This window comes from Nicotiana attenuata, unplaced genomic scaffold, assembly GCF_001879085.1.
Source record: "Nicotiana attenuata strain UT unplaced genomic scaffold, NIATTr2, whole genome shotgun sequence".
NCBI classification, from domain to species: Eukaryota; Viridiplantae; Streptophyta; class Magnoliopsida; order Solanales; family Solanaceae; genus Nicotiana; species Nicotiana attenuata.
Genome location: NW_017670474.1, coordinates 361,052 through 387,528, shown reverse-complemented (window position 1 = coordinate 387,528; position 26,477 = coordinate 361,052). Strand labels below are relative to the sequence as shown.

The window sequence follows — 26,477 nt, the reverse complement described above, 5'->3', positions numbered from 1 at the left end:
AGGAAAAAAAGTATAGATCTTAATTTCTTTTCGGAAGTACTTCTTGCTTTTTTGCGTTTTATTATCCACCGTACGTTAGTTCATGCATATGAAAATTGAATTCCTCACAAATGAGGGTAGATACCTGCACTACTCACAATGCTTTTAGGATGTAAATCAATCCTAAATTCTTTACACTTTATTGTATGATTCAAATATTAAAATGCACACTACATCTCTTTATTAACCAGTTTTTATAAATGCAAAGGATTATAATATATTAATATATTACAATATCGAATATTTTTTATCCATTTATTTAGAAGATAATGGTCGCAAAATTTTGATCGCACGGGTTTTCGAAAGTGGAGGTTGCTCCGAGAGGCAGAAAGGATCATTGTTTGGATTGTAAGTGGTAACTTCTGCAGTTTTTATATATATTATTAAACTGTGAATAATTTTTCATGCTTTGATTGCCTGAATAGTATTCACATTATTAATTAAGATGTGCTAAGTTAAAATTTTGCCTTTTGCAATGACATATGTAGAGTTGCTTATTTATTACGTTTTCTTAAACTCTATTCATGTCAATGATCATGATTGATAGTATGATGGCTAGAAGAATGGATAGAGTTGATGGAAGAGTATGCCCAATTTTATTCCTAAAAGTCCTAAGTTACGTGAAAATCCTAAGCTTTTGGTATAGTTAAATTTGTAATTTATAACAAAATCAAATATTTTTCAAGCATGTATGCTCTAACTATTTTTACTATACATATTCTGTAAAAAAAATGTCATAGAATACACGTGCATGTAGAGAATCTAGTTAAAAAAAAAAAAAGAGACAATAGAGTTAAAAAAAAAAGACAATAGAGTAAAAAAAAAGCACAAGAAAAGAAAAAAAAATTACCTTTGCTAGACTCAAAGTAATTTGCAAAAGCTAAAATTGGAATCAAAATTGGTACTAACAAAATGAAGGATGTGCGGTATTTATAGATAACAAAATGTGGCTGTCAAATAGTGACTTGTCGATGGGACGTTGCGACTTTGAAAAGGACTTGGACTGTTGAGGCGGCGACAGTTACTCTAATTAGAGTTGGAGTGGGATGGAATCCTTGCAAAGACAATAAGATGTCAATTGGAGTTCTTACCAATTCGTTGTCAACGCGTAATCCAATCCAAATGCAATGCAAATTCATTTCAATTTACGTGGTTTCCTTTATCCAAACATATAGGACTAGTGCAGGCTTTAAGTAATTGAAGCTTAGAATCTGTTAGCATATGCTCTCAACTTTAGCAGTGTATTAATTTACGGATACTTCAAGTCTAGCCTTCGAAATTAACAAAGTTAATGTCTTGACAAATCTTAAAGCAGGGGCTTTTGTAGACATATAAAATTTATGAAATTAAATTCGAAAATTAATTTGGACTATATTTTAAATTTAAGATATATTGGTCCAGATAAATATTATGGCTAATATAATTGGATTAATTATGTTAGTCCAATATATATAGATTAAATAAATAAGTCTTAATCCATTGGACTAGCCCATTTAATTGGGCTAAAGTGATGAGTCCACTTCATTAAGCCCAAGATGTCATCTTCCTAGAAGCCCAGTTTGGTGCCACGTGTCAAATGACGTGGTGCGCCAAGTCAAACGGAAGAGCCAATAGGATCATGCCACGTGTCAAAATGACAAGGCATGCCAAGTCACACTAAAAAGGCAATGAAATCGTGCCACGTGTGCAAGTGACATGTTCTGGCCAATCAAATGCGGCCATGTCGCACTTCAATTTGATTGGTCGGAAAGAGTTTGTTCTTATCACAACTCCTCCTTTCGAGCTCGTGGATCAACCGCTGCAAATTCCTCCACAAGCGAAGAACAAATCAAGTTCAAGCTCAAGAACGAAGAACAAATCAAGGTCAAGTTCAAGCAATCAAGCTCAAGCTTAAGAACAAGATGATCGTTCGTGGCAACAACTACATATTCAAGATCAAGCTCAAAGGCCCTTGAATTTATTTACTATTGGAAAGAAGAATCAGAGGATTCATAGAGATTGTATACTCAAATATTTAAAATAAAATACTACGATTGCTGCGATATTTTCCGGTCTTGATTTTATTTTCTTGACGCAGATTTATTGTTTACAGATACTTTTTTTTTTTTTTTGCGTACTTAGTCCATATGATACTAAAGTTACTTATTTAAACCAAATTCAAAATGTTGCAAATACGTACTTCCCCAAAAATTTTATATTCTTTTTGCAATTGTTACTCGGCAATCCTAAAGACGACAATAGATTTTAAACTCGTAGAGAAAAATTTAATTGTCTTGCATAGAATAGAATAAAACAAGGCAAGATAAATTGAATAAAATATGAATAAGATAATTTGGGATAAGGAGTAAAATTAGCTATCTACGATCTACACATAAATATTTTGGACCACAGGAAGTACTATTTATCCGAAAAAATAGGGAACAATTGATAAATAGTTACTTTTTCAGCCACCTTTTAAATTGTATTTACAAACTAGCCACTCATTTATGCAAAAATACAAGCTGGACAAAAATTACCCCTATCTAAAACACGTAAAAACTCCGGTAATCGATATCGAATTTTAAATTTTTTACAGGTGAAACTCCAGCATAATACACTGGAGATTGGAAAACTCTTTACATGTGAAATTTCAATAGAAATTCCACTTTGATGAACAACTCGGAAGATAGGTAGAGAAAAATATAGCATCAGCTCTACCAACCCAGTAGAGAAATACCTCAAAAACAAAAGTATGTCAATCTGATAGACTTCAGTGAACATCTTAACAAATAGGTAGAGTAATAGTAACATCAACTCTATCATTCGGTAAGAAAATTCTACAGAGCAAAAGTATGACAATCCGATATACTTCGATGAATAATTTAATCATGTAGAGAAACTCCCGAAGAACCATATGTGGTTTCGAAGTCATTTTTTAAATACCGGTAATTTTGGGATATTCAGCTAAGCCCAGCTCCCAAAAGCTCCTTTTGTGTCAGTCACCCTTACAGTCTAGGGGTGAAAATAGCACGGCTAGCCAATTTTCGGATTGTTAATTGAAAAATAGCCAGCGTTTGCAAAGTCATGGAAAAATAACTACTATTTTGCTGCAACACGAAAACTTCCAGCATAATATACTGGATATTGGTGCACCTGTGTATGAACTTCCAACATATTATGTTGGAACTCCATCACACGAAAAGTTCTAGCATAATATAGTGAAGATTAGAGCACTTGTGTATGAACTTCCAGCATATTATGCTGGAATATTTTCCGAAGAATTTCGAACAGTATTTTTGTTCAATTTTATCTTTACATCAAAAGTCGTTAACTTTTAATTACTTTTGAAACTGTAACTATTTTTCAATTACCGCTTGTAAATCTGTAAAAATAGCACGGTATAGCCAGTTTTCGGACTGGTCAATCAAAAATAGCCAGCGTTTACAAGTCAATGAAAAATAGCCACCGCTTTGCTGCAATAGAGACCGGTCCAGCATAATATACTGGAGTTCGGTGCACTTGTGTATGAACTCTAGCATATTATGCTGGACCGGTATACTTTGCTGGCTCCAGTATAATATACTGGAGACTGGAGCACTGGTGCTCCAAACTCCAGTATATTATACTGGACAATTATACTTGCTGGAACTCCAGTATATTATGCTGGAGTTCTAGTGTACTTATGCTGGAACTCCATCATATTATGCTGGAGTATTTTCCGGATTTTGAATAGTGCTTTCGCTCAGATTTATCTTTACATAAAAAGTGGCTAAATTTCGATTACTTTTGAAATTGAGCTATTTTTGAACGACCAATTGTAAATCTAACTATTTTTAAATTTCTCCCAGTAAATCTGGCTATTTTTGAATTCACCGGCTTTGGATCTCTACTATCGAGGCCCATTACAGTAATTGAACCCCAAAGGCCCGAGCAAATTGCCACAAACGGGTTAGAGTCGGGTCTCCAACTGGTTGATGATCAGCAACAATGGAAGAAGACGACGGAAGGAGAGAAGCTGCGATAGCATCAGCACCATCTCTACAGCCCAATTTTACCTCCAAAAAGGGTCTCAACCCTGCTCAAATTTCCAAGTTTCAAGTAATCCCTTTGTCCTTTGCATCACTTTTGTCAATTTTATCATACGATAAAATATCTTAATTGAACCGACCTTGTTGTTTGAAATCATAAACCTTAAAAATTAGCTCCATTCATTCTTCTTTTTTCTCTCTGAAAAAGTAGTAATTGCTGAATGTGGTGGGAAAACCAGGATTTTTCGTTGGTTGTTTTTCTAGATTATTCCTCACTTTATTCATTTATTTCCAGTTTTGAACTTGTGCTTTGCTAGGAAATTTGGTTGATGTTACTTTGGAAGTCTGTGATGCAGCAAGTAACCAAACTTTTATATCCTTAGAACTACATATACATTGTCTGAATACGTAGGACTAGAGGAAGTTGTAAATCTTGATATTGGAGGTCTCTTTTCTTGTATGAGAGGATGCAGAGCTAGCAGTGTCATTTGTTCGCTCTTTTATGTTGAACTATGCAATATAAACATTTGCTAACAGTAGTATCCAAAGCAAAATTGAAAAGGTTGAAATACATTGAGTTGTTATGCTGAAAACACTAGAATCAATAGAGGGGTGTTAAGTTGAAATACATTGAGTTGTCTGCCTCACTTCCTTTATGTAACATGTGGAATTAAGTACTTGCAAATGTTTTCAAATTATGAAGGGGAATTTCACTTGGAAAAGAAGATGTTCCATACGTTAAAATACATCGCACTATTTTGCTCAGAATGCTATAAGCGATTGTTGGATGCTTTTAAGGTTCTCAATGTTTATCCACATATATATTTTGATGTTCCAATTAATGGTCCCTTAAACATTTTCTCTAAGTCGTGGAATAAGGGTTATTGTTGTTTTGGGCCAATCGGTTGGATACATAGTTACGAGATGATAAAAGCGCTCTAAAAAGAAAAATACTGTCAACAACAACATTGGCCTCATTTGTTTTTTTAAGATTAAGACGTCTGAATTTGAATACATATCTGAATATAAAGAAGTGTATTAAGATTAAGACATCTGAATCTGAATACACATCTGAATATTAAGATGTGTATTAAGATCTTAATACTAAATGATTAAGACTGAAAATTAATAAACATAAAATTTTAATAAATTGGTAGTGATAGTGATTATGATTTAGGATGGTGGTGGTGGATGGTAATAGTTAATTATGGTGGGTGGTCGTTGTGGTTGTGATTGAGGAAGGTGATAGTGATTGGTGGTAGTTTATAATGGTGGACAGTGCCGGCTATGATTATTGATGGTAATGGGGTGGTTAGTTGTGGTAATTGAGGTGGGTGAGTGTGTGGTTATGGTTGAGGCTAATGGTGGTGGGGGTGATGGGTGGTGGTAGTGGTGGCGGCTATGGTTGAGGATGGCGGCAGCAGTTAGTAATGAATGTGTATGATAGCATCTTAATGAAATTAAGTCTTTGCTATAGATCTTAACCATACAGACCTATTCAGATCCATTAAGTGGTTGTGAAGTAAAAAAAACAAACACACTGATTAAGATCTAAATGGTTTAGATTCAGACTTTAAAAATAAGCACACTGATTAAGATCTAAATGGTTAAGATTCAGACTTTAAAAACAAACGCACGTAATGTTTGAGATCTGAATGATAAAGATTCAGACCTCCATGAAGTGCAAACAAATGAGGCCTGAATGAATGATCTGTCAGAGAGATTCAAAACTTGCTTGCCGAGCTTGGCGACAGGGATGGTAAGTTCTGTGTGAAATCATGCTATCGGATACTATTGAACCTATTGGAAGTTGAAAGAAACATTAGCCATGGAAAATGTAAAATATAGGTGTCTACAAATTTGTACTTCTGGTGCAGGAAAAACCTTGTAATTGAATTGGAAGACATTCTGGGTTTCTTCGACTCATTACACTGATAGGAGGCAACTCCAGACACTTTGTATACATTCAATACCTACTTGGTACTGTTTTATTATAAAACTTATTAAGAGAACTTGCTTGCTGAGCTACAGGTTAGGGACAACATCAATTAACCATATGGAAATTGGATATAGAGATGTGTGTGCATCGTTATTTTTTGTTCTTTCATCGTAGTATGAGTAGATAGATTTTAAATATCATAAGCGTTGGATTTGCCAGGAGTTGCACCGAAGACGCCTAAAAATAAAAGCAAGATCAAAGGTCAAGGATAAATCAAAAGGTGTGTTGTTTGATTCCTCCGCACTTTGTTTACATTTTCAACTATCTTTTTTCCTATTTGTTTTATTATTTTCTATTGACTGTGAATTCCTAGTTAACATTGTGATGAAGAGAAGTTTTCAGGAACTCTTGCTGAGGTGGGAAAGTACCATGGTAAAGATGTCAATGCCAAATGCAAGGAGGCAATGGGTGAAAAATCAATTAAAACAGCTGAAGATCCAAGAATTACATTGTCCATAAGCAGTTTGACGGACCTTTCATCATCACAAGAAGACAATTTAGTAGGACATTCACTGTCAATAAAGCGGCAGAAGTTGCATTGGGGGTATGATCTTTCAAAATGTTTGCTATTGTTACTTTTAGAGCAAACAATTGGATTTAATGCCAAAGCAAATTTAACAGTATGGTACCAGAAGTGTGGCATTTTGGTTGGTTATGTTTCGTTTCTTTTGCTTTTTGACTTTGTGTACTTTATGTTATTAATCGTGCATATTTGACCAACTGTAGGCTTGATACCAAGGAGAGATGGGAAAGGAAATCCAATATGTAGAGCCATCACCTTCTGGAGTTTGTAATGCTGCTACCATGCTAGATTGCTCCAAAATCCATTGGAGGCAGCGTCTATAATCTACCGGTCAAATATAATAGATATATATATTGTATGAATTAAGATGATTTCTGACTACATTATCTCCATTGTAAAAGCTTTGAAGTGTCAAGATGTATATTGATCTCTAGGTTTATGAGGAAATGGGAATTAAGCCTCGACTTGGGTGTAGATCAACCAATTTCTGCTAAATCGCTGTGATTCTTAAGGGCTTGAACATTTCACTTGTAAATGTGGATGTGTTTTACTTGTTAATCAATAATGCTTTTCTTGCAAAAAAAGAAAGAAAGAAAGAAGAGATCATATAATCTGAATATCCAGCTAACTGACTAGGAGTATGTTGTCTCCTCTTTATGTCATCAACGCCCAGTACCTTTTATGGTCTCAAACTGGTTTGTCTGGAACTGACGACCATCTTCTTAAACAACCTATATGGGTGTTTTTAATTTTCAGAACACTGGCGCATCTACACTGGGTTAGCATTTGATAGATTATCCAACATCGAGTGATCTAGTTATAGGGTGGAGTTCAATTCGTTATCTGGTATTTATTTAGTCATTTAGATCATTGACTGAGATTTCTTATTTAGCTGCGCCCGGGCTGCCCTTTAGTACACACCTTCTGTGGATTCAACTTCCGATGCAACATCCAACGATGGATCCAATTAAACTTCTTCGTCATGTATACATAATTTCAGCAACTAATCTCGCTAATACTGCATAACAATTACTGATTTCAGCTGCGGGTAGAAAGGTTTGAACACAGTGGAGTCCAGTATAATATTGCCGTCCCTCTGGTCAAAATAACTTATTTCAGGTAGGCAGTGAATGTCAGATGACATCTCATTTTTAACAGATCTAAGCTTCACTGAAGTAAGTAGTAAATAATCAAAGGCTGAAAAGACGTTTGGAGATGGCTTTGGAGACTTCTCATTTTGGAATAAAACTATCAAGCAACTTGCATTGTAGTTTTCTAAGGATTCCCTATTGCTGGCATCTGAAGATAATCATTTGTAGTATCTATCATCATCTTGCATACCTAAGCTTCACCGTACACAAATAATTAACGCTGAGAAAGTCTTGAGATAGATTCTGAAATACTCATTTATACGTGGATAATCTTTCATACCAGTTGCATGTTTGTTACAATGTCGCACCATTCTTGATGCCGAAGTACAAGAAAATCAAACAGACAGCTAAAGGGTAAGTGATACAACTCCAGTCTCGCAACAGACTTCCACTGGGGAGTATCTCTTCAAAATCTAGACCACTGGATGGCGGAAGCTGAAATTACTCAGCTGTTCATATGGTACCACTCATATTGCTGGACTTAACTCACGCTCTATGTCCTCCAGTGATCGCCCTTTTGTCTCTACGACATTACCGGCTATATACATGACAGCAAGAAGACAAACAGATGCAAATCCCAGGTACACCGTACTGATTCCAAATTTAGTTACAATGCTCAAGAAGTACAGGCCAATAAAGAAGTTTGATATCTGTTCAAGGAGAAAGATGAGTTGGCTGTTAGAGACAATAAGTAAACATGGAGTGAATGAACCTTCGACTTATCTTACAATGCTGCAAATACCACCACAATCAATTCCTACTTTTTCTGTTTTTCATATTTATCTTCCTACAGCTCATGCTGGGAAAATAACAATCAAAAGCAAAAGATACTTCTTAAACGAAAGAAGTAAACAATAACACTAAAAATCAAAGAGCCAAGGGACTACTGTGTTTGGTGCTTCAATAAAATGCATATTTCTCTAAGCACCCTGGGAATGTTATATTACTCGAGAGCATGGCATTGAGAAATATACTCAGAAGACATTTGAGCATACTTCTGTCAGCACACATTTCAGCTTATTGTGATGTTAGGACTTTGGCATAAAAGTTTGCTTCCAGCTAAATCACGGAACACCATAAATGATGTTTATAGCAGTTATAACCTTTTGTTTGTCAAAAAAAGAAAAAAGAAGACTCACCCAATGCATCCCCAAAGACAAAGCCACCGCTTTTGCCCTAATTCTGGAGGCAAATATCTCAGGAAGTAGAAGAGCAGGAACAGGACCAGCACCAAGTGAGAAGGACAACACGTAGCTGCAGGAAAAAAGGTAACAGGAAATATATAAACATTTCATTTGCATTCCTTATTAAAAACAAAAAATCATTTGCATTGACAATGGGAAAAAAAGGGCCAAATAACAGAAGAAATTGCTCCGGTGGAAAAAAGGAGGAGGAGTAATGATCTAACAGCAGGGAAGCACATGATACTTACAGGACAGTACCAAGAACAGCTAGTGTGCCAGAATATGGTGTCAGGACCTTCCAAGTGAAGGACAAGGAAAGCAACATCATTGATGCAGCCTGTGAAAGGAGAATATGATGAGAATCAGATAAGATGGATAGAACAAGATAAAGCTAAAATAGAATAAATCAGAAACGAGCCATATATCAGGAGGATAAAAGCGTCATGTCCCTCAGGCCTCAGCATATGCATGCATGGGTTGCTGCTAAAGAACCATCTTAGCATTGACAACTAGATGCAAAAAGAATGAGTTCAACTGCCAAGGATTGTTTAGGATAAGACCGTGCAAGTCTTAGGCAAGCTATCCCAGAGAGCTTCATGTTGGAATTTACTCTGCGGGATGCTTATAGTTATGGAATATTTCGAAGACCTCAAGTTTACCTTTATAAGACTAACTTCCCTTGTGATTTGGAATATTATACTCACTCCTTATTTTGATCTTTTCATAACAAAACTTGTTGAAATTATAAGATTTTTATATTTTTCATAAAGGTGCCCTTCTTGGATATTAATTATTGAATGGAAAATTTTCACAAATCCATCAAGGTAACATTTCTAATACTTACATTAATCATGGGTTGAGATATTATGTTCACTTCCTTATTCATAACGAAATTGAATTCAAATAATAACTTGTTATACATCCCGAAGTAGACCCATTTTTACCTTGATTATTAGGTGCTATATTTGTAATACAAAGCTCTATTCAATTTTAAATAAAAATCATTTATGCTATCTATATTGGAAAAACAGTACTATCTGTGTGCTAAAAAATAAATATAGATAAGAAACAAACTCGACAAGAAAATTTAAATAAGAATTAAGAGAGCCAAAAAGGAAAAAAAGAAAAAGAAAATTGTGCGATGCTTATCGCTTATTTAATTATATCACATTGAACTCAGTTCCTCATTTCCATAATGGACTGCCCAAAGTTCGTTCACGAGCAACAATAAGGCTTCCTCTAAGACGTGAAATGGCTATGGCATTCATAGAAATATGCAGGCGTCAAACCAATTATCAGTTGATATTATCCTAGAGGTGCGTCCCTTCCTGGACCCTGCGTGAATGCGGGATGCTTTGTGCACTAGGCTGCCCTTTTTTTTTTAGTTGATATTATCCTAAACTTTGGGGTAAAATCAAGTATAATAGAGTGGAGAAAAATGAAGATTTAAATCTGAAGGTATATAATCACTGGACCTTAGCTTCTAATGGTGTTCCATCTCACTTAAATGAAGCGGAGAAATCTGCATGGTGTGAACTTCCACACCCACAACCTATATTATAGGTTCATATACTTACAGTTTGTCTATTAATTGGGAGAATTACTCGCTTCTCCATTTTCAGTCAAGGATACACAAGGACATCTTTGGAATAATAGAAATATTCTATCATTTAAATCAATCTTGTTAAAGAAAAATCGAAATAAGGGAGGCTACTGTAAAATCTTAAACTACGAGGTAGGTTAAGGTCTCTGAAATTCTCTGTTATGGCTATGATTCTAAGTTTCACGTTATCATCTTAGAAGTCTAAGATTCGCAAGGATATGATTCCCAAGTTTTCACATTATCATCTTAGAAGTCTAAGACTCACAAAGAGAAATCAAATGCCATGACATTTGACATTTGGATTAGGAAACGGTTTGGTCCTGTATAAATTTGGTCTCCTTCTAAAGAAAACAATGTTTGTGTTAGGATTTTGCATTTGGTTTTGGAAGAACTGGTCGTGTGCTGTAAGAATTATTTTCTCAAAACACCAACTTAGCATTATGGTTTTATGGGGAAAAAAAACAATGGCTGATTTTTTCCAAATCAAAACAGTTATTTCCAAACAGGCCCAAGCAAAGTGGTCTAGATATCCCTCTAAGCAAGGATATAAGGTTTTTAGCCAAGAATATCAATTTTGATCATGAATATATAAACTGAGTTTTACATTTCTGTAGGTTCTTACAAACCATAACCAATAATAGAAAATGATTTAAAAAGTGATTTATTTATCACTTAAATTCAAACGATAAGATTCATCACTGTCTCTACTACGTAAATGAATTGCATCACACTATGACAGGGTATAACGTTGCTAGTGCTAGAGATAGTTAGAACTTCTGGAAGTACAAGGTCCTTCAACAAACAAAATTTTTGAATGTTCTGTTTCGATGAAGATTTTTCTGTTTTTTCATATGTAAATATGTGTGCGCGCGCCCATCCAAATGCTACCAAAATCTTTAAAGAGATTACATGTAATAATCAACTAAAAGTAAAGATATCACTCCTTAAAGGATTAACGCAGTTCAGTTCCAAGTAAGTTGTATTTTACTTTTGACATATAAACTCCATCAAGGACACAAAGTGACGTACCATTCCAGTAAAGCTTACGAGCAACAGACTCTTTCTTCCTTGTTTGTCCATCAAAGAGGATGCCACCATTGTCCCTGGATAAATATATACCTAATTAGAAAAATATATTCTATACTTAGTAACAGATGTTCTCGAAACTCTTGAGAAGAAGACTAACCAAAGACATTGGCTGCTCCAACCAGAGCACTGGCTGCTACATCAGATGAAATTCCAGCACTTCGGAACACTGCAGTGGAATAATAGACCACAGCATTTATCCCAGCGAACTGCTGGAACAAGAACAAAGCTGCACCAATGCTAACAACTGCAATGACGACAACAATTAGATCATTTTGGCGGTACAATTGTCTCATTTTGGTTATACAATATAGCACAGAAATATCAGGAGCTCAAAATATCAAATACATTTGGAACTACGGGACGAGTGACCATAGACTGATAATATCACGTTACGAACAAACTTAGGTGGAGAAATGTGTGCGCACAAGCATAAACTCAGGCTTTTATTGTCTGGAGAATAATTAAGTTGTCAGTAACAGTTCTCTTCCAACCAAGAAGATTATGAAGGTCACGAATTGAGGAAGACAACAGAATTTAAGGCCCATTATTCTACATATTTAGACCCAAACACTGCCCCTCCCTCCCCCAAAAAACAAAAAAGGCAAAGTTGATCGAGGAATAACAAGAAGAAAAGAAAAGGAGACACATACCAGACTAAAACCTATGCTTCAGTGATAATTAAGGTTTGGAACTTAAGCAAAATAACTGAAAGACACTTTTCTTTATTGCAGCAGAACAGAACTACACACCACTGTTTAAAAGTTCCTGACAATGGTGGCACAAGATAACAGCCAAAAGCCAAATGTTAACAATATGACAACATGTACAGAAATTTAAGTACGTTCTTAAACAATATGACAGGAAACTATTAGACCTAAGGATATAAAGAACTGAGGTTCAGACACTTAAACAGTCACGTATCATCAACATTATCTCCAATACTTATCGATCAAAGATATACCTTTCCAATAGCGGCTACTAAAAAGATCAAGCCACCCAGCATCTGGTTCTGAAGAACCCTGCGCAGAAGCTTCCAAATCACCCATAACCTCAGCAACTCTTTCTTTACCATATAGCCTTTTAATAGATGTCTCAGCTTCAGAAATTCTTCCTTGCTGCCAAATAAAAGTGAATAGTTTAGGTAAGATTATAAGTCTCCGACATAGATTTTAGCAGTAGAAAGGAAATCCATAACGAAGATTTCAAGCTAGAAAGAAAGATCTCATGAGAAAACCTGAAAGAGCCACCGAGGACTTTCTGGAGAAAATGCCATTCCTAACGCAAGTAAAACAGATGGAATAAGTGCTATACCAAACATTGTTCTCCACCTGACATATGAATTGGGAGACAAGTAACTTAATGGATTTAACATTAACCCAAAAATTTAATCATCAGAAGAACTGCAAAGGTTAGACAAATCCATGCTCGTTAGAGTTTCTAAAGTCTGGCAACTACTAGTTGTTGAACCTTATTCATTTGTAAACAAGGTAGATGCAAAAGATATCAGTTAGAAAGGCCAATAAGAAATAGTCAGTCATTCAACTGGCTGAGGAGAGATATATGGAAGTAGAATATCCAGTAAGGCCCAGAAATAAGTAAATAAATAAATAAGATTAACAGGTAATCCTGTTTCTGGTTTTGGTGATGCTGTTCTTTGTTTCATGGTTTCTTTTGATGGTACTGATCTATTGCCTCTTTTCGTCTTCTTGAGCCGAGGGTATTTCGGAAACAGCCTCTCGGGGTAAGGTCTGCGTACACACTACCTCCCCAGACCCCACTAGTGGGATTTAACTGGGCCGTTGTTGTTGTTGTTGTTGTAACAGGTAATCCTGTGGGGGGCTGCTTGCTCTGGCTTCAATTAGAAAAGTTAAAATTCGGAGGTACACAACTGGATTTTGGTGCTTCCAATAACATCCAAAATGGTTGTTTAGAGAAAATATTCCCTAAGCATGAACATTTTTGGCATCTGGGACATTCCAAAAAGATCGCTGCATGTCAAAACTACAGAAACAGAGTATTGCTCTCTGCTTTAGCACCAAAAGCTGGAGTATGGCACTGCTAATAGCAATTAGAACCATTGCTGATTAGAAGTAATCATTTTACTTCAAATTCTTTCTCAAGGAAAACCAAAAACAAGGCACAAAGAAATTCCCTGATAAAAAGATCATAAAATCAATGCAAGACCTACAAAGTTTGAAGTATTTGGGAAAAAATAGATAATAAATTGCATAAGTACTATAAATTTTAAAAACTTAGAAGGCTGCCACTAAGAATAGAAATACAGTAGTAACTGAACTAAAATTAATATGTATTTAAGTTGTAATATTATCAATAGAAGATTCATGACTATAAAGAATGAAAAATACATAAAGGTTAAAAATAACAGAAGATACATAAGCAGACTAGAGAATGAGGCACCAACGTGATAAATTCTGCCAACTAACCCAACTTTGATCTCAAACTTGTCTAGAATTAATTAAGACGCCTATTGGTTCTGGACTAATCAGGTCCAGATAGAATCATTCATGCCATCTTGTTGGAATTTTCTTCTGTCAAAATCTTTTGGAAGGCCTATGGATGACTTCATGTACCAATCATTTAAAAGTTGAAGTTTTCTGCTGTGAACATAAGTAATGAGAAATTACCACAAAGGATTTCCAGACAGAGGCAATCCAGCCACTAGTGCAACAAGGATTCCAATGCAAATGAATAGCTGATTGACAGTTCCAAGTGTGCCGCGAATTTCTGTAGGTGAAATCTAAGCACCAAAAGTTTGTCAGGATGCTAGGAAAACAAAAGTAAATCCATTGAAATAGTGTCAAAAAGGTGTAACTTTGAGTAAGATATACACCTCAGATATGTAAAGTGGCACAATAGCAGATGAGATACCAATGCCAATTCCAGTAAGTAAGCGACCAATGATCATAGCCTGCACACTCTGGGCAGTGGTACTGGAAGTTTTGACATCATATCAGATACTTCTATCAATGGTAATGATCAGACATTGTAGCTTTAACTATTAAGGTACATACCACAGAAACGCACCAACTGCAAGTGGAATCGCATCCAATACAAATGTCTTTGTTCGGCCAAATTTATCAGCCAGAGCTCCCCCAGTAAATGAACCAACAGTGGCGCCAGCAAGAACTGAGCTAACAATCCATCCTAATCAAAGCAATCAAATAAAAGTTTGGTACTCCTATATCTGAACAAGGCTTGCCAAATTAAACGTTGTCCTAACACAGCCAAAACATTAACTCTGTGACAGAAAGGCTTCATAAAGGAACTGGCCCTTTCCAGCAGCTCAGGAACCAGTAAAACAGGATAGTAGTCCATTGGAGCTATATTTCACATAAGAAAAACCATTCAATTAAAACTTGCCTTGTATAACAGTGTTCTCGACGATCCCAAGATCCTTAGCTAGGTATTCAAGGGCACCATTCACCACCCTGAACCAGAAAAATGACAGTTATCACTAAATAGCACAATAGAAACAGAGGTTACAAGTATAAACTGCAAGGCTTAGAATATACATGAACTAAAAATGCCTTGTTGGCTTGGAAAGTGTCTGAACTAAAAATGTTTGGTCCAGTCTAACCCAAAGATAGAGCAGACAGCCAACCAGAACTGAACCAATTCATCTATTTTTAGAATATCTAAGTATGGCGGTAGAAACACTCCCCTATCCCATTAGAATTTTTATCATTCAACTTCCCATCATTTGGATCAGTTGTTGGTATCAGGATCTATTTAAAGTTCAGAAAGTTGTTTGCCTCCCTTTTTGGGCCGCATTTGTTATTTATATAACATAAAACTTACAACTATACCTTAAAATTCATAAGTTCTAATTATATGAGGCGAGAAGAAAATTCAAAAAGTTGATAGGGAATGCAAACTACGAACAAAACTTTGAGTTCCGCTCACGAGAATACACAAATTTTTAGCTCATACAATCAAACAGCTGAAGTGGCAACCAAGACCAACTAAGCAAATATTGTGATTGCATTTTCTTTGGTTATGGTGTAGGTCCAAACCAGCATTCACAGTCTACTTCCAACCGGTGTGTAAAACAAACCAAACCTGTGGACACCCTTACCTTAATGGAGCGGCAACTATGATAACATATCTAAGGCAAAATAACAGTAAACGAATGCTCTTCAATCAATATAATGTCACCATACCCTAGGTGATACCCAAATAAAATTGCTCCCAGACAAGCTACACCCACATAGGGCAGTACTGATCCAGATGATTGCCCTTGAACTTTGAGAGGTGCTGCGTCCTCAATATCTCCTCCTGCCATGCACCATTAGACATGATTGTTAGCAAGTTTCATGGTACCATGCAGAACTTTTTTTTTTTCCATTCAAAGAGAGGCAGTCGGGTTGCAGCTTATTATTCCAATAAAATTCTTAGTACAACATACTCTGCTGATGCTTAATTCACATGGCAAAACAATGAGAAATATTCCTTTTTCCAAAATGAAACCTAAACACCAGTGGCGAAGCTAGAAATTTACTCAAGGTTATTCAATTTGAAAGAAGTAAAAAAATCCAGGCAAAGGGTGTTCAATATATGTTAAACGCCTCTAAATAAAATATTTAATCTATATACACGGTGCAATTTTTCGGCAAAGGGTGGTCAACTGACCACCCTTGTAACCATGTGGCTTCGCCACTGCTAAGCACAACCTACTCGAACAGAAAGCTCAGGTGGAAAAGTGAAGTTGAGGTTACAAAACCTACATGTTTTAGTTGTTTCAGGATATGAGATCCAAAACTAAGAAAAAGGTAAGAGAGAAAAGAAAGACGTTTCACTCGGTTCCCATCCCGGATGAGAAACTTAATGTTCTTTAACTATCTTCCCTGCATTATAACCATCCACCGGATATGGCATCTCCTACTCATAACCTGTGCATGCAACCAGTTAGGACTGCAACCCACCAATTTCTAAAGTTGACCATTCTCACCAAATTACAACTAACCCCTACCACCATACCAGTAGTACATCACCATAGCAACTGCAGGCCCAATTATTACCCAATTTTAGTCGGCCATCCTTGTCCCTTCACCAAAGCAGAAATGCGGTGATATACTGTTAGAGCAGGTTTCCACCTTATGTTTGCAACATAGCATAATTTAGTGCTCCTTCGCAGGTATAAGCAGAAACTGAGCTAATGTGGAGCAGTTCCACAAATGATCTGTAAGTGAAGACAGCAACAAACTGCCTCACAGTTTAATCCAATAGAGCTAATCCCTACAGTCCATATGAGACGCTGAGACAAGTTTTAACTAGACCATCATTGTGTCCCTAATCTCGTCAAGGAAGAAATCTACCACAATAAGTCTTACATGTCGGTGAACAGGGGCATACTCTACAAATGATACCAAAATATCATATTTTTATTACGCACAAGGACATTCAGAATTCCACACACAAACGGAGCAGAAAGTTGAGGAAGTGACTGCAAACAACAATCAACCGAAGCTATAATGTTGATTCAGTAAATAAATAAGAAAAGGAGACTTGTGACATGTACCAGAAGCTCGAACACGGTGTGATCTGGCCTTTGCCGATGAACTAAAGACACTTTGAACAGTTTTTCTAGCACGGCCAAGTTCGATCCCCATGGAAGCAGAGTCCATACTGACTCCAAAGCAACTACTTCTCTCCGGCATCCGGAGACTCGTAGAAGCTAATAAAGTATTCCTTTTCAAGTCACCAGAGCCTTGTAAAATCCTACGATTCTGAAGGCCAAAACCTATGTTGCCTTTGACTGTGAAATTTGCAGCTTGCATTTTTATGTTTACCTGCGGAGAAAACGTAGATATAACGGAAAAGTCAACAAAATAAACGGCAATAAACAAAGCAATACACAGGCGCCCATATTCCACTATCATTATCAGTCAAACAACGTTCATTTCATCGTCTACACTAAACAAGTAATTTTATCCAGTTCAAGCACGACAAATCAGAAATCAAACCAGATTTGAGATAATCTAAAGAGCTCGACGGTCGACAGTATGAAAAAACAATTAACGGAAATGGCATTGAGACTGATAATTGAAAAAGCAAACAACTGGAATTAGGATCAAATACAGTGGAAATATGCCGAGTGAAGAATTGAAGTTGATGATAGAAAGTGAAATCAAAGCAGCTTCTAGAGTTAGCTTGTGCGTCTGATCAAATTATATTTGTAAACTTGTAATTGAGACAAGAGTGGCTTTGGGAAGTCCGATTAGAATCGAGACCTCTGTGTGCTTACTGTAGTTATTAACAAGGAAGTTGGTGGAGAATTCACCTCTTTTTCTGTTATTCTCCTCTTTTTATTTATTCCCTTGAATTTTATTTTTATTCTTTAATTGCGAAGTGGTAGGCATTTTTATATTTCACAATTAGTGCAAAGTTCAGACAAAAATCCAGATTTAATATGGCTAGCAAATTTAAAATGTTGTTAAGATATCATAATTAAATTGTAGTATCAGTAGTTAAAAAATTATAGTAGAAGCTTTAAATAAAAATAATACCATTAAATATGGTATAAAATAAGGGTAAGGGGGATTAAAATGAAAAAAGAAGAAGAAGAAATTAGAAAGGGGGAGTTATGGATAGAATGCAGTTGGATTTCAGATTAGATTTCGGTTAGCGTTGGAGATGTCGCGGGCCGTGACGTGGACGGCGCTCTGTTCTCTCGGCAATGCTGATTCATCACACGTGAAATTTGGAAGTAAAACTGGCGCTACTATGACCGTCATGGGCCCGTGTCCAGCTTATGGGTCGGCCCACCCATATAGTGACTTCTGATTCAGGTAAAAAAGCACGGGCTAGTCAGTTTTCGAATTGGTAATTCAAAAATTATTAATGTTTGCAAAGTCACTGAAAAATAACCATTATTTTGTTGCAAAACGGAAAGTTCCAGCATAATATACTAGAGATCGGTGCACCTATGTATGAACTTTCAGCATATTATGCTGGAACTCCAACACGCGGAAAGTTCCTGCATACTGGATATTGGAACACCAGTATATGAAGTTCCAGCATAATATGCTGGAAGTTCATACACAGGTGCTCCAATCTCCAGTATATTATACTGGAGTTCCAGTATATTATACTGGAATTCCAATATAATCTTGGAGTATTTTTCGGATTTTGAAAAGTGTTTTTCGTTCAGATTTATCTTTACATGAAAAGTGACTAAATTTCGATTACTTTTGAAACTGTGACTATTTTTTAATAAATACTTGTAAATCTGGCTATTTTTTAATTTCTCCCCTAATTCAGCTCGATGGATTGCACACAAATAGCCGGACAGAATCATTATTTACTTTTTCTAGCTGATATATATTGATTATATATAGTTATACATATATTATATCTAATAAACTAGTCTCAGGATACGCGTGTTGCGCGTGAACCTGGACTCGTGGAATACGAGATTTCAAGAAAATCACATAACATTATTTAAAAATCATATTTGAGTTATATAATAAAAGTTAATGAAAAACTATAAAACTATGAAGCTGATGAATGTTGATTTTATTTAACTAACTCAATGAAGGATAATGCTCTGTCTGAAGTCGTCCAAATCCTAAATTTTAGTTATGCCTTAAATTAATTATTAATTGTAATTATGATTTATCTGACATTATATATAGTTATACATATATTATATCTAAATAACAAGTCTCAGGATACGGGTGTTGCGCATGAATCTGGACTCAAGGAATACGAGATTTCAAAAAAATCATATAACATTATTTAAAATTCATATTTGAGTTATATAATAAAAGTTAATGAAAAAACTATAAAATTATGAAGCTGATGAATGTTGATTTTATTTAACTAACTCAATGAAGGAAAATGCTCTGTCCTATTGAAGTCGTCAAAGTCCTAAATTTTTGCTATGCCTTAAATTAATTATTAATTGTAATTATGATTTATCTAAATTCTGACATGAAAAGCATTTATGAAGGGTAAGAAAATCTATAAACATTTTGTATTAGAATTTCGTGCTTTTATAATAGAGTGTATATATACATATATTGACAAATAGATATATCATACCCGTCTATGAAAAAAAAATTAATGCAAATATAGATCCTTAAATCACATTTTACTAAAATTACAATAACACTTAATTAGTTGAATTTATTGAAGGAATAACTGGTTAACATAGTTTAATTTATTGAAGGAATAATTAGTTTTTTAAAGAGTATCGAAACTTTAACTCTGTGGTAATAATTGACTTCACACAAATTAAGCCATAAAATTTTAGGTTATTAGGTAGCTTAAATATTATTCTTATTTTGTTAGTGTTATTCTAGAACTTGAAGGGTTATTTTATACTGTCAAAATATTCAAAATTAATATATAGTAAACATTTATTTTAATTATTTAAACAGATATTGCATTTAGTTAAATATCAATTGCTACTTCCACTGATTATTCTCATTTACGTCTCATATTGCTTGACATGATGTGCTTATGTGACACACGTAATAAAATTGCTGGATTGATTGTATTTTTAAGTTTTAATTAGATTAGCTTGTGTCTTGTAACCTATGATCATATTTATGTAATGTTACGTGAGAGAGTTGAATTTTTAGGAAGAAACATGCTTACAATGACAAGTCAATAGTTGTTTTACCCAAATTCAAATAAGGAATATATTTATATAAGTTAAATTTTACTTGACTTTAAATATTAGGACGTTTCTATACTCAAATAAGAAAAAACTTAGTAGTTAAATTTTATTTAGTTTCAAACTCCTAAATATTAGAAAAATAGGTAAATGACAATTTTGTTTAATATAAGATCTATTTTAAAGGGGTAAAAAAGGCGAACGACATTTCGGTAAGGTCATTCGTGCTTTTAATATATAATAATAATAATAATAATAATAATAATAATAATAATAATAATAATAATAATAATAATAATAATAATATAGTATAGATAGATAGATAGATATAGATAGATAGATATAGTATAGATATAGATATAGATAGATTATATATATTATATATTTTTTGATTATTTTTAATTTAAGAGATTAGGTGAACGACTATTTGAATTAATTATTTAAAAAAAAAAACTTGCTTTCAAGTGATATTTACGCCAATCAAAAAATACAAACCCAAATATCTTTTTTTCTTTAAAATCCAAAGAAGCATTTTTATTCGTATTCAACAAAATAATAGAGTTTGTGAGGGACTGAAACTAAATTCAGGAATCCCTATTATACTTTGAAGGATGGTATTAGATATCCTTGGCCAACTGAGAGATGTATAACAAGCCATTGGAAGATGAGTGTATGGGTCGAAATCTGACCACCAAGTGGTTATCATAAAACGAAGACAGTAGGAGGTCGATCCCGCCATGGTCGTGCCCACGAGGCATAATGGCGACGGGCACCACGGTCCCTGCCGGGGTCGAGCCGTTAGAAAGCTTATATCGTAGAATAAGCGTAATATCTGGGGCAAGTAATGAAGGACTCAGTCATAAGAAAGCACGCCGGTTAAAGACCATTGGATAAAAGGAAAAATTGTTAATATATATAGAGAGGCAGGAGACCATTATAGAGGGGCCAGATCTATCTACTACAGGGAGGATCATGATGACGGAACCAAGAACCAAAGGGATCTCTTAGCTAACAACAGCTCTCTCTCTTCTCCTCCCATGTTTTACAATTGTAGCATAAACCCGTCATAAATGTAAGCTTATCATTTCCACTTGATATGTAATAATCATCTGGAGAAATATTAAATCTATTTGTTCTTCTCCCATTTTTATATCCAATATATTTGGATCTAGAGTTAATTATGCTTGGCTAATATTTACCTTTCTCTATCTACTAAGTTGGTTTAATCAAAGGTTCTAACGATTTTTGGTAAAATAACTTGGTGCCGTTTGTGGGAATTTCTTAGCCAAATTTTTAGTTTCCTTTAGATCCAAAACCAGCGAAACATCGCTACCAGGCTGTCGTGGCCTCACCCTCTCAGCACTACCACCAAATTGAAAGAGTGGTAGGTAAGCCTCCGAGATGACCGCACCAACCTAAGTCAGGTTGCTGCATAAAGTAGAAGTTATAATCAATGTCTATGCAAAACCCACGTCTCACCTGTAACGACGGGTCTAGCACGACATATGCACGTCAGAAATGGGATCACGGTTGCCTGGAGTGACCGCAGCTCCATTTGACGTTTCCACCCTATTTTCACACTCCCCCACACACCATAGATGGTCTATGAACGAAGTGTGATATGTTTTCCTTGTTGTTTGTGCATATCAAACGAGATCGGATCGGGACTGATTTCAACACTTCAGCGAGTGAGGCGATCCCGACCCGTGAAAAGCCTAGGCGTTGTTAACGGCAAAGCCGAAAATGGTCGCCAAATCTAAAGCCATCATTTGAGCACCAGGCGGAGCGAGTAACCCAACAACGTCGCTCTTTCTTCCACTGACTTGTTGGGCGAGGTAACAGAATTTCATTTTCGGTTTATCTTCACTCTTTTGTTGGTTCAAACAGGAAGGCGAGCACCCGCACGGGCAAGCGAGCAAGGGACCACCGCCTCCAAAACACCCCTGAGATGGTTCCGTAGCATACCACCCTGCAAGTAATGACCGAGCAAAACCCCCCAAACCACAACATATCACTAATAATAGAAATGGCTCGGTACAGAACAACTATAAAGAAAAAACAAATAACCCTCCAATGGAAGCGAAATTAAGCAAACTGGGACTCACCCAGGAAGCGCACGGTATTCTCCAATGGAAGCAAAATTAAGCAAAATGGGACTCAAAGCAAAATTAAGCAAAGCGGGACCCACCCAAAGAACGCCCGATATTCTCCAGTAAAAACAAAGCCGAGTACACTGGGGATCACCCCGATGCACGCACAAACAGTACGGCGACGCATAAAGCTTTCCAAAAAATACATACGATAATGACACAACGGGTTAACATTTCGACATTCGCTCGAAATGACACCCATACGACCAACGGCCATTGCCAAAGGAAAAACTCAACTCCGCTCGAATTCTAATGGGTTAACATTTTTACATTCGCTCGAAATAACACCCCTATGGCCAACGACCATCACCAAAAGGAGAAATTCGAATCCGCTCGAATTCTAACGGGTTAACATTTCGACATTCGCTCGAAATAACACCCTTACGGCCAACGGCCATCGCCAAAAGGAGAAATTCGAATCCGCTCGAATTATAATAGGTTACAATTCGATCTCGCTCGAATTAACACCTTTACAACCACTGGCCATCATCGAATCAAATAGGTTACAATTCGATCTCGCTCGAATTAACACCTTTACAGCCACTGTCCACTGTCAAATCAAATAGGTTACAGTTCGATCTCGCTCGAATTAACACCTTTGCAGCCATTGGCCATTGTCTAAACAAGTAGGTTACAACTCGACCTCGCTCGAAATAGTACCTTCACGGACACCGGCCCCAGTAAAATAAAAGGAAAAGTCCGAAATCGTTCAAATATAAGTCAAAAGTCGACTTCGTCCAAAACAGCGACTCCAAATTCGAACTCATTCAAATAAAGCCAGAAATGGACCTCACTCAAAACGACGATTCCAAGTTCGACCCGGCTAAAGTACACATAAACATGTTGACTTCGCCTAAATCGGCAAGTCTGAACTTAATCCCACTCGAATGATTCAAACCGAAACTGACTTCGTTCCACGGGGCGGATCCAAATTCAACTTCGTCCAAATCAAGGATAATACCGCCAAGAGCGGCGAATCGGAAGCCGACCTCGCCCGGGTATGCAGATCCGAAGCTACTTTGCTCGGACTTATATAACGAGACCCTACTCAACCCGGTCAAGGACGAACTCCCAGATCGAAACTCATCATAAAAATAGTTCAAAGGTCTACGCCAAAACAAAAAAAAAATATAACAAACAAGGGGAAGAGAAAGAGAATCAAAAGATATACAAAGGTGAAACCACTGTTTATTTATTTATATATTCGCGCGCAACAACCGTGCCTTACAAAAGGCCGAAACAGGCCCCCCCCAAAAAAAGGAATAAAAGCGAACAAAATTTTTATAAGAGCCGCAACACTTCTTACTCGGCGTCATCACCGCTGCCCTCCCCATCTTCGTCTTCAGGCAACCCATCCTCGGTATCAACATCTTCGCTAGCCTCCGGTGTCGCAGGGTCATAGCCACAATTGACACGGCCTTCTCGCACCTTAGCACGAGCTTCTTCAAAGGCGGCCTAAAAAACATTGCCCGCCTCCCACAAACCCTTGAATATGTCCCGTTGGGCCTCGGCATGAACCCAAAGCTCATGCAAGTAGCGAGGAACAACGACAGAGGCGGATTCGACCTGGGCCAACAACTGCGCCCTCTCGGCCTCAAGCGCCACGACACGGTCCCCAAGGCTCGAGGCCTCCCGATCGATCTCACCAATGCGCTACTCGAGCCGCGCCTCCCTCAGCGTGGTCGTTGCCCTCTCGGATTCCTGCTTAGATTGGAGGACGCGGATAGTGTCCTTTAATGCCGCCACCCTTGCCAAAGCCGACGCCCGAGCATTTTCGACATTCTCCAACTCGGCTACTTTTCTCTCCAGCTCGGCTAACTTCCCTATCCACTCTGCGCTCAAAACTTCAACTCTGGCAGCATTCTGATCCAGTTCGGCTTGTAATGACGACACCTTCGCCTGAAGATGCTCGCACTCAGCAGCGGCCCCTTTTCCTAACTCGAGTTCTTCGTCCTTGACACGAAGCAGCTCCTCAAGCTCACTACACCTGCGAATGGACTGCATCAGCTCCTGATCCCGTTTTTCCAACTCCTTTCCAAGGGATCGGGTGCCAGTACCCGCCCTGAGCCGCTCATGCATCTCACGGCATCTATTACGATACCGCCAATACTTTTCAAGCATCGTCAGAAAAACATTGGCCCGAGTCTCGGCCCTGCGAGCACTCTCGATCTCGAGCATGTAAGACTGAAAACAAAGAAAAGAAGGTGATCGATAAGGGACAAGATCCAAAAAATAATGACAACAATAGAGAAAATACGAGGAGGAGCTCACCCTCAGGCCCATCTCGACCACTCCACGTGATAGTTCGGCATCACTGACGTCTTGAAGAGCTCCGCTTTCTGCGACCGAACATAGAAGATCAAACTGCAACATAAAGTCCACCATGTCTTGCAAAAGGTTGAGGTCCGATGGAATTTCGAGTATCCGAGAAGGACCTCCTGCCGTTACCACGGTTCGGGTCCCAACGTCGTCAGGATCAAGGTCGGATTCAGACTCGTAATCGTCAACCATGACGCTTTCCCTCTCTCCTCAGCCCAAGAAGAAGTGCGGGTCGGCCGGGATGACGAAGGGCCGCCCGTGACAGTATTGGCAGCCTCGGGACTCCGTCTCCCCACCACTTCGGTCTGTTGATCTCCCACAACCGGCGTAGCCTCTACGACTGGGCTGACATCACCGCCGACCTCAGGAGTCGTCAAGGAAAGGTCACCCCCGATGATGTTTCGATTTGAGGCGCCACTTCCAGGGCCACCCATCGTCTCTTAGACGGGGCCTCTCCACTACCAGCACAGGATGACTCGCCCTTGAGCGGACGATAGAAATCGAAGTCTCAGGTTGAGAAACGGCCGTCGCGCTTGCAGCTCCAGCCGCAGGTGCAGGTTAGCGGCTCTCAATGCAGGCCAGATAGCGGCCCTCGGCGCAGGACGGGCAGGAGGCATCGGTTGAAAGAATGCGAGTGGAGGAGCCCTCGTCCTTCGCGTTCTCCCTGCCAACAAAGAAAAACGATCATATAACGATAAGATCGAACCATAAGGCAAAGAGAACAATCTGACTCACTAGTGAGGGGTTTACGCCCATATTTCTCGTGGAAGGATGCCCACTCACGAATGCCCCTTGTATGAGGAAGAACTGCGCCCACCCACTCACGGATATCGTCAACTGGCGGGGGAGGTAATCTCTCGGCTACAAAAGGGAAAACAAGTCAGCAAAATCACCCGAAGGAGGACGATCGGCGACCGCCTTGGGAGAAAATCACAAAATAAACAGAGGAAAACTTACGAGCGAAGTCCCACGTCTCAGGGAACCCTGCCGGGTCCGCCACAAGGTGCTCTGTCCGCACGTAAAAATAGCTTTCGTAGAAGCGACGATTAGCCTTATCATCCATCTTCACCACTAAACTCTTTGTTCCTCGATGGCGCATATGGATCATCGTGCCCCGAAGAAATTGAGGGGCAAAAATATGAAGCATGTGCCCCAAAGTAATCCCTCGACCAGCGAGCTCTCTATACTTGATGAGCATGAGGAAGAGCTTGTACGCGTACGGTGAGAGCTGGGCCGGACACACCTCATAGAAGCGGCAGAAGTCTATCACTAGAGAGCGGAAAGGAAGCGTATATCCGACAACAAAGGGATACACATAAAATGCACAGTACCCTGGGTGGTTCAGATGTACGATGTCCGCCCCCGTCGCTGGTATCATGTCAATATGGTTTGGGATTCCCCACTTAGCCTTGAGCGCCCTAATCGCCGTTTCATCCATGGTGGAAGAGACAGGTTCCGGTTCATCTTCGGCAGGGGTGTTAAAGTCAGTCCATAATTTCCCCGGACGGGGCAGTATCTCATCCACAGTCGGAAACCTCTCATCTTCCGTCACCTCCGTTCCTTCTCCATGAAGGGGTACATCATTTTCCGGCACCGGAGCTTCGACGAATCTGTCAGTCTGGGAAGAGGTACCAGCCATTTAACTAGCTCGATCGGAATAGACAAAAAAGTGATGAAGATATAGAGAGGGTGGTCACGTCAAAATTCTGATGAAAGCAGAAGTACGAAATATGGAAGAAAGTGGAAGTTTGTGAAATTCCTCAGGTAAATCG

The 26,477-nt window shown here is 37.8% G+C and overlaps 2 protein-coding genes across 7 annotated transcripts; one reads left to right on the top strand and one right to left on the bottom strand.

Moving 5' to 3' along the window:
• The first annotated feature begins 3,910 nt into the window (after positions 1-3,910).
• Positions 3,911-7,090, top strand: LOC109239953. 3 transcript variants are annotated; one of them, XR_002069984.1, is made up of 4 exons: positions 3,911-4,116; positions 6,205-6,265; positions 6,381-6,589; positions 6,772-7,090. XR_002069984.1 is itself a non-coding variant. In XM_019406567.1 (4 exons), exons 1-4 carry the CDS (start codon positions 4,006-4,008, stop codon positions 6,812-6,814), a joined length of 429 nt encoding a protein of 142 aa, XP_019262112.1. In that variant the 5' UTR covers positions 3,911-4,005; the 3' UTR covers positions 6,815-7,090. The 3 variants fall into 3 exon arrangements, 2 of the variants coding, with proteins under 2 accessions (XP_019262112.1, XP_019262113.1); XM_019406567.1 differs by having other exon boundaries at positions 6,376-6,589; XM_019406568.1 differs by having other exon boundaries at positions 3,915-4,116; positions 6,388-6,589.
• An 860-nt stretch (positions 7,091-7,950) lies between these two features.
• LOC109239952 (plastidic glucose transporter 4) lies at positions 7,951-18,142 on the bottom strand. Of its 4 annotated transcripts, none has more exons than XM_019406562.1 (14): positions 18,123-18,142; positions 17,135-17,405; positions 15,777-15,891; positions 14,977-15,044; positions 14,628-14,760; positions 14,447-14,546; positions 14,241-14,353; positions 12,830-12,923; positions 12,557-12,710; positions 11,693-11,839; positions 11,536-11,609; positions 9,152-9,240; positions 8,859-8,973; positions 7,951-8,369 (listed from the first exon to the last, which is right to left on the bottom strand). In XM_019406562.1, the coding sequence occupies exons 1-14, from the start codon at positions 18,123-18,125 to the stop codon at positions 8,187-8,189; spliced, it is 1,659 nt and encodes a 552-aa protein (XP_019262107.1). In that variant the 5' UTR covers positions 18,126-18,142; the 3' UTR covers positions 7,951-8,186. The 4 variants fall into 4 exon arrangements, with proteins under 4 accessions (XP_019262107.1, XP_019262111.1, XP_019262109.1 ...); XM_019406566.1 differs by lacking the exon at positions 18,123-18,142 and adding an exon at positions 17,897-18,028; XM_019406564.1 differs by lacking the exon at positions 18,123-18,142 and adding an exon at positions 17,695-17,890.
• Positions 18,143-26,477: the final 8,335 nt, after the last annotated feature.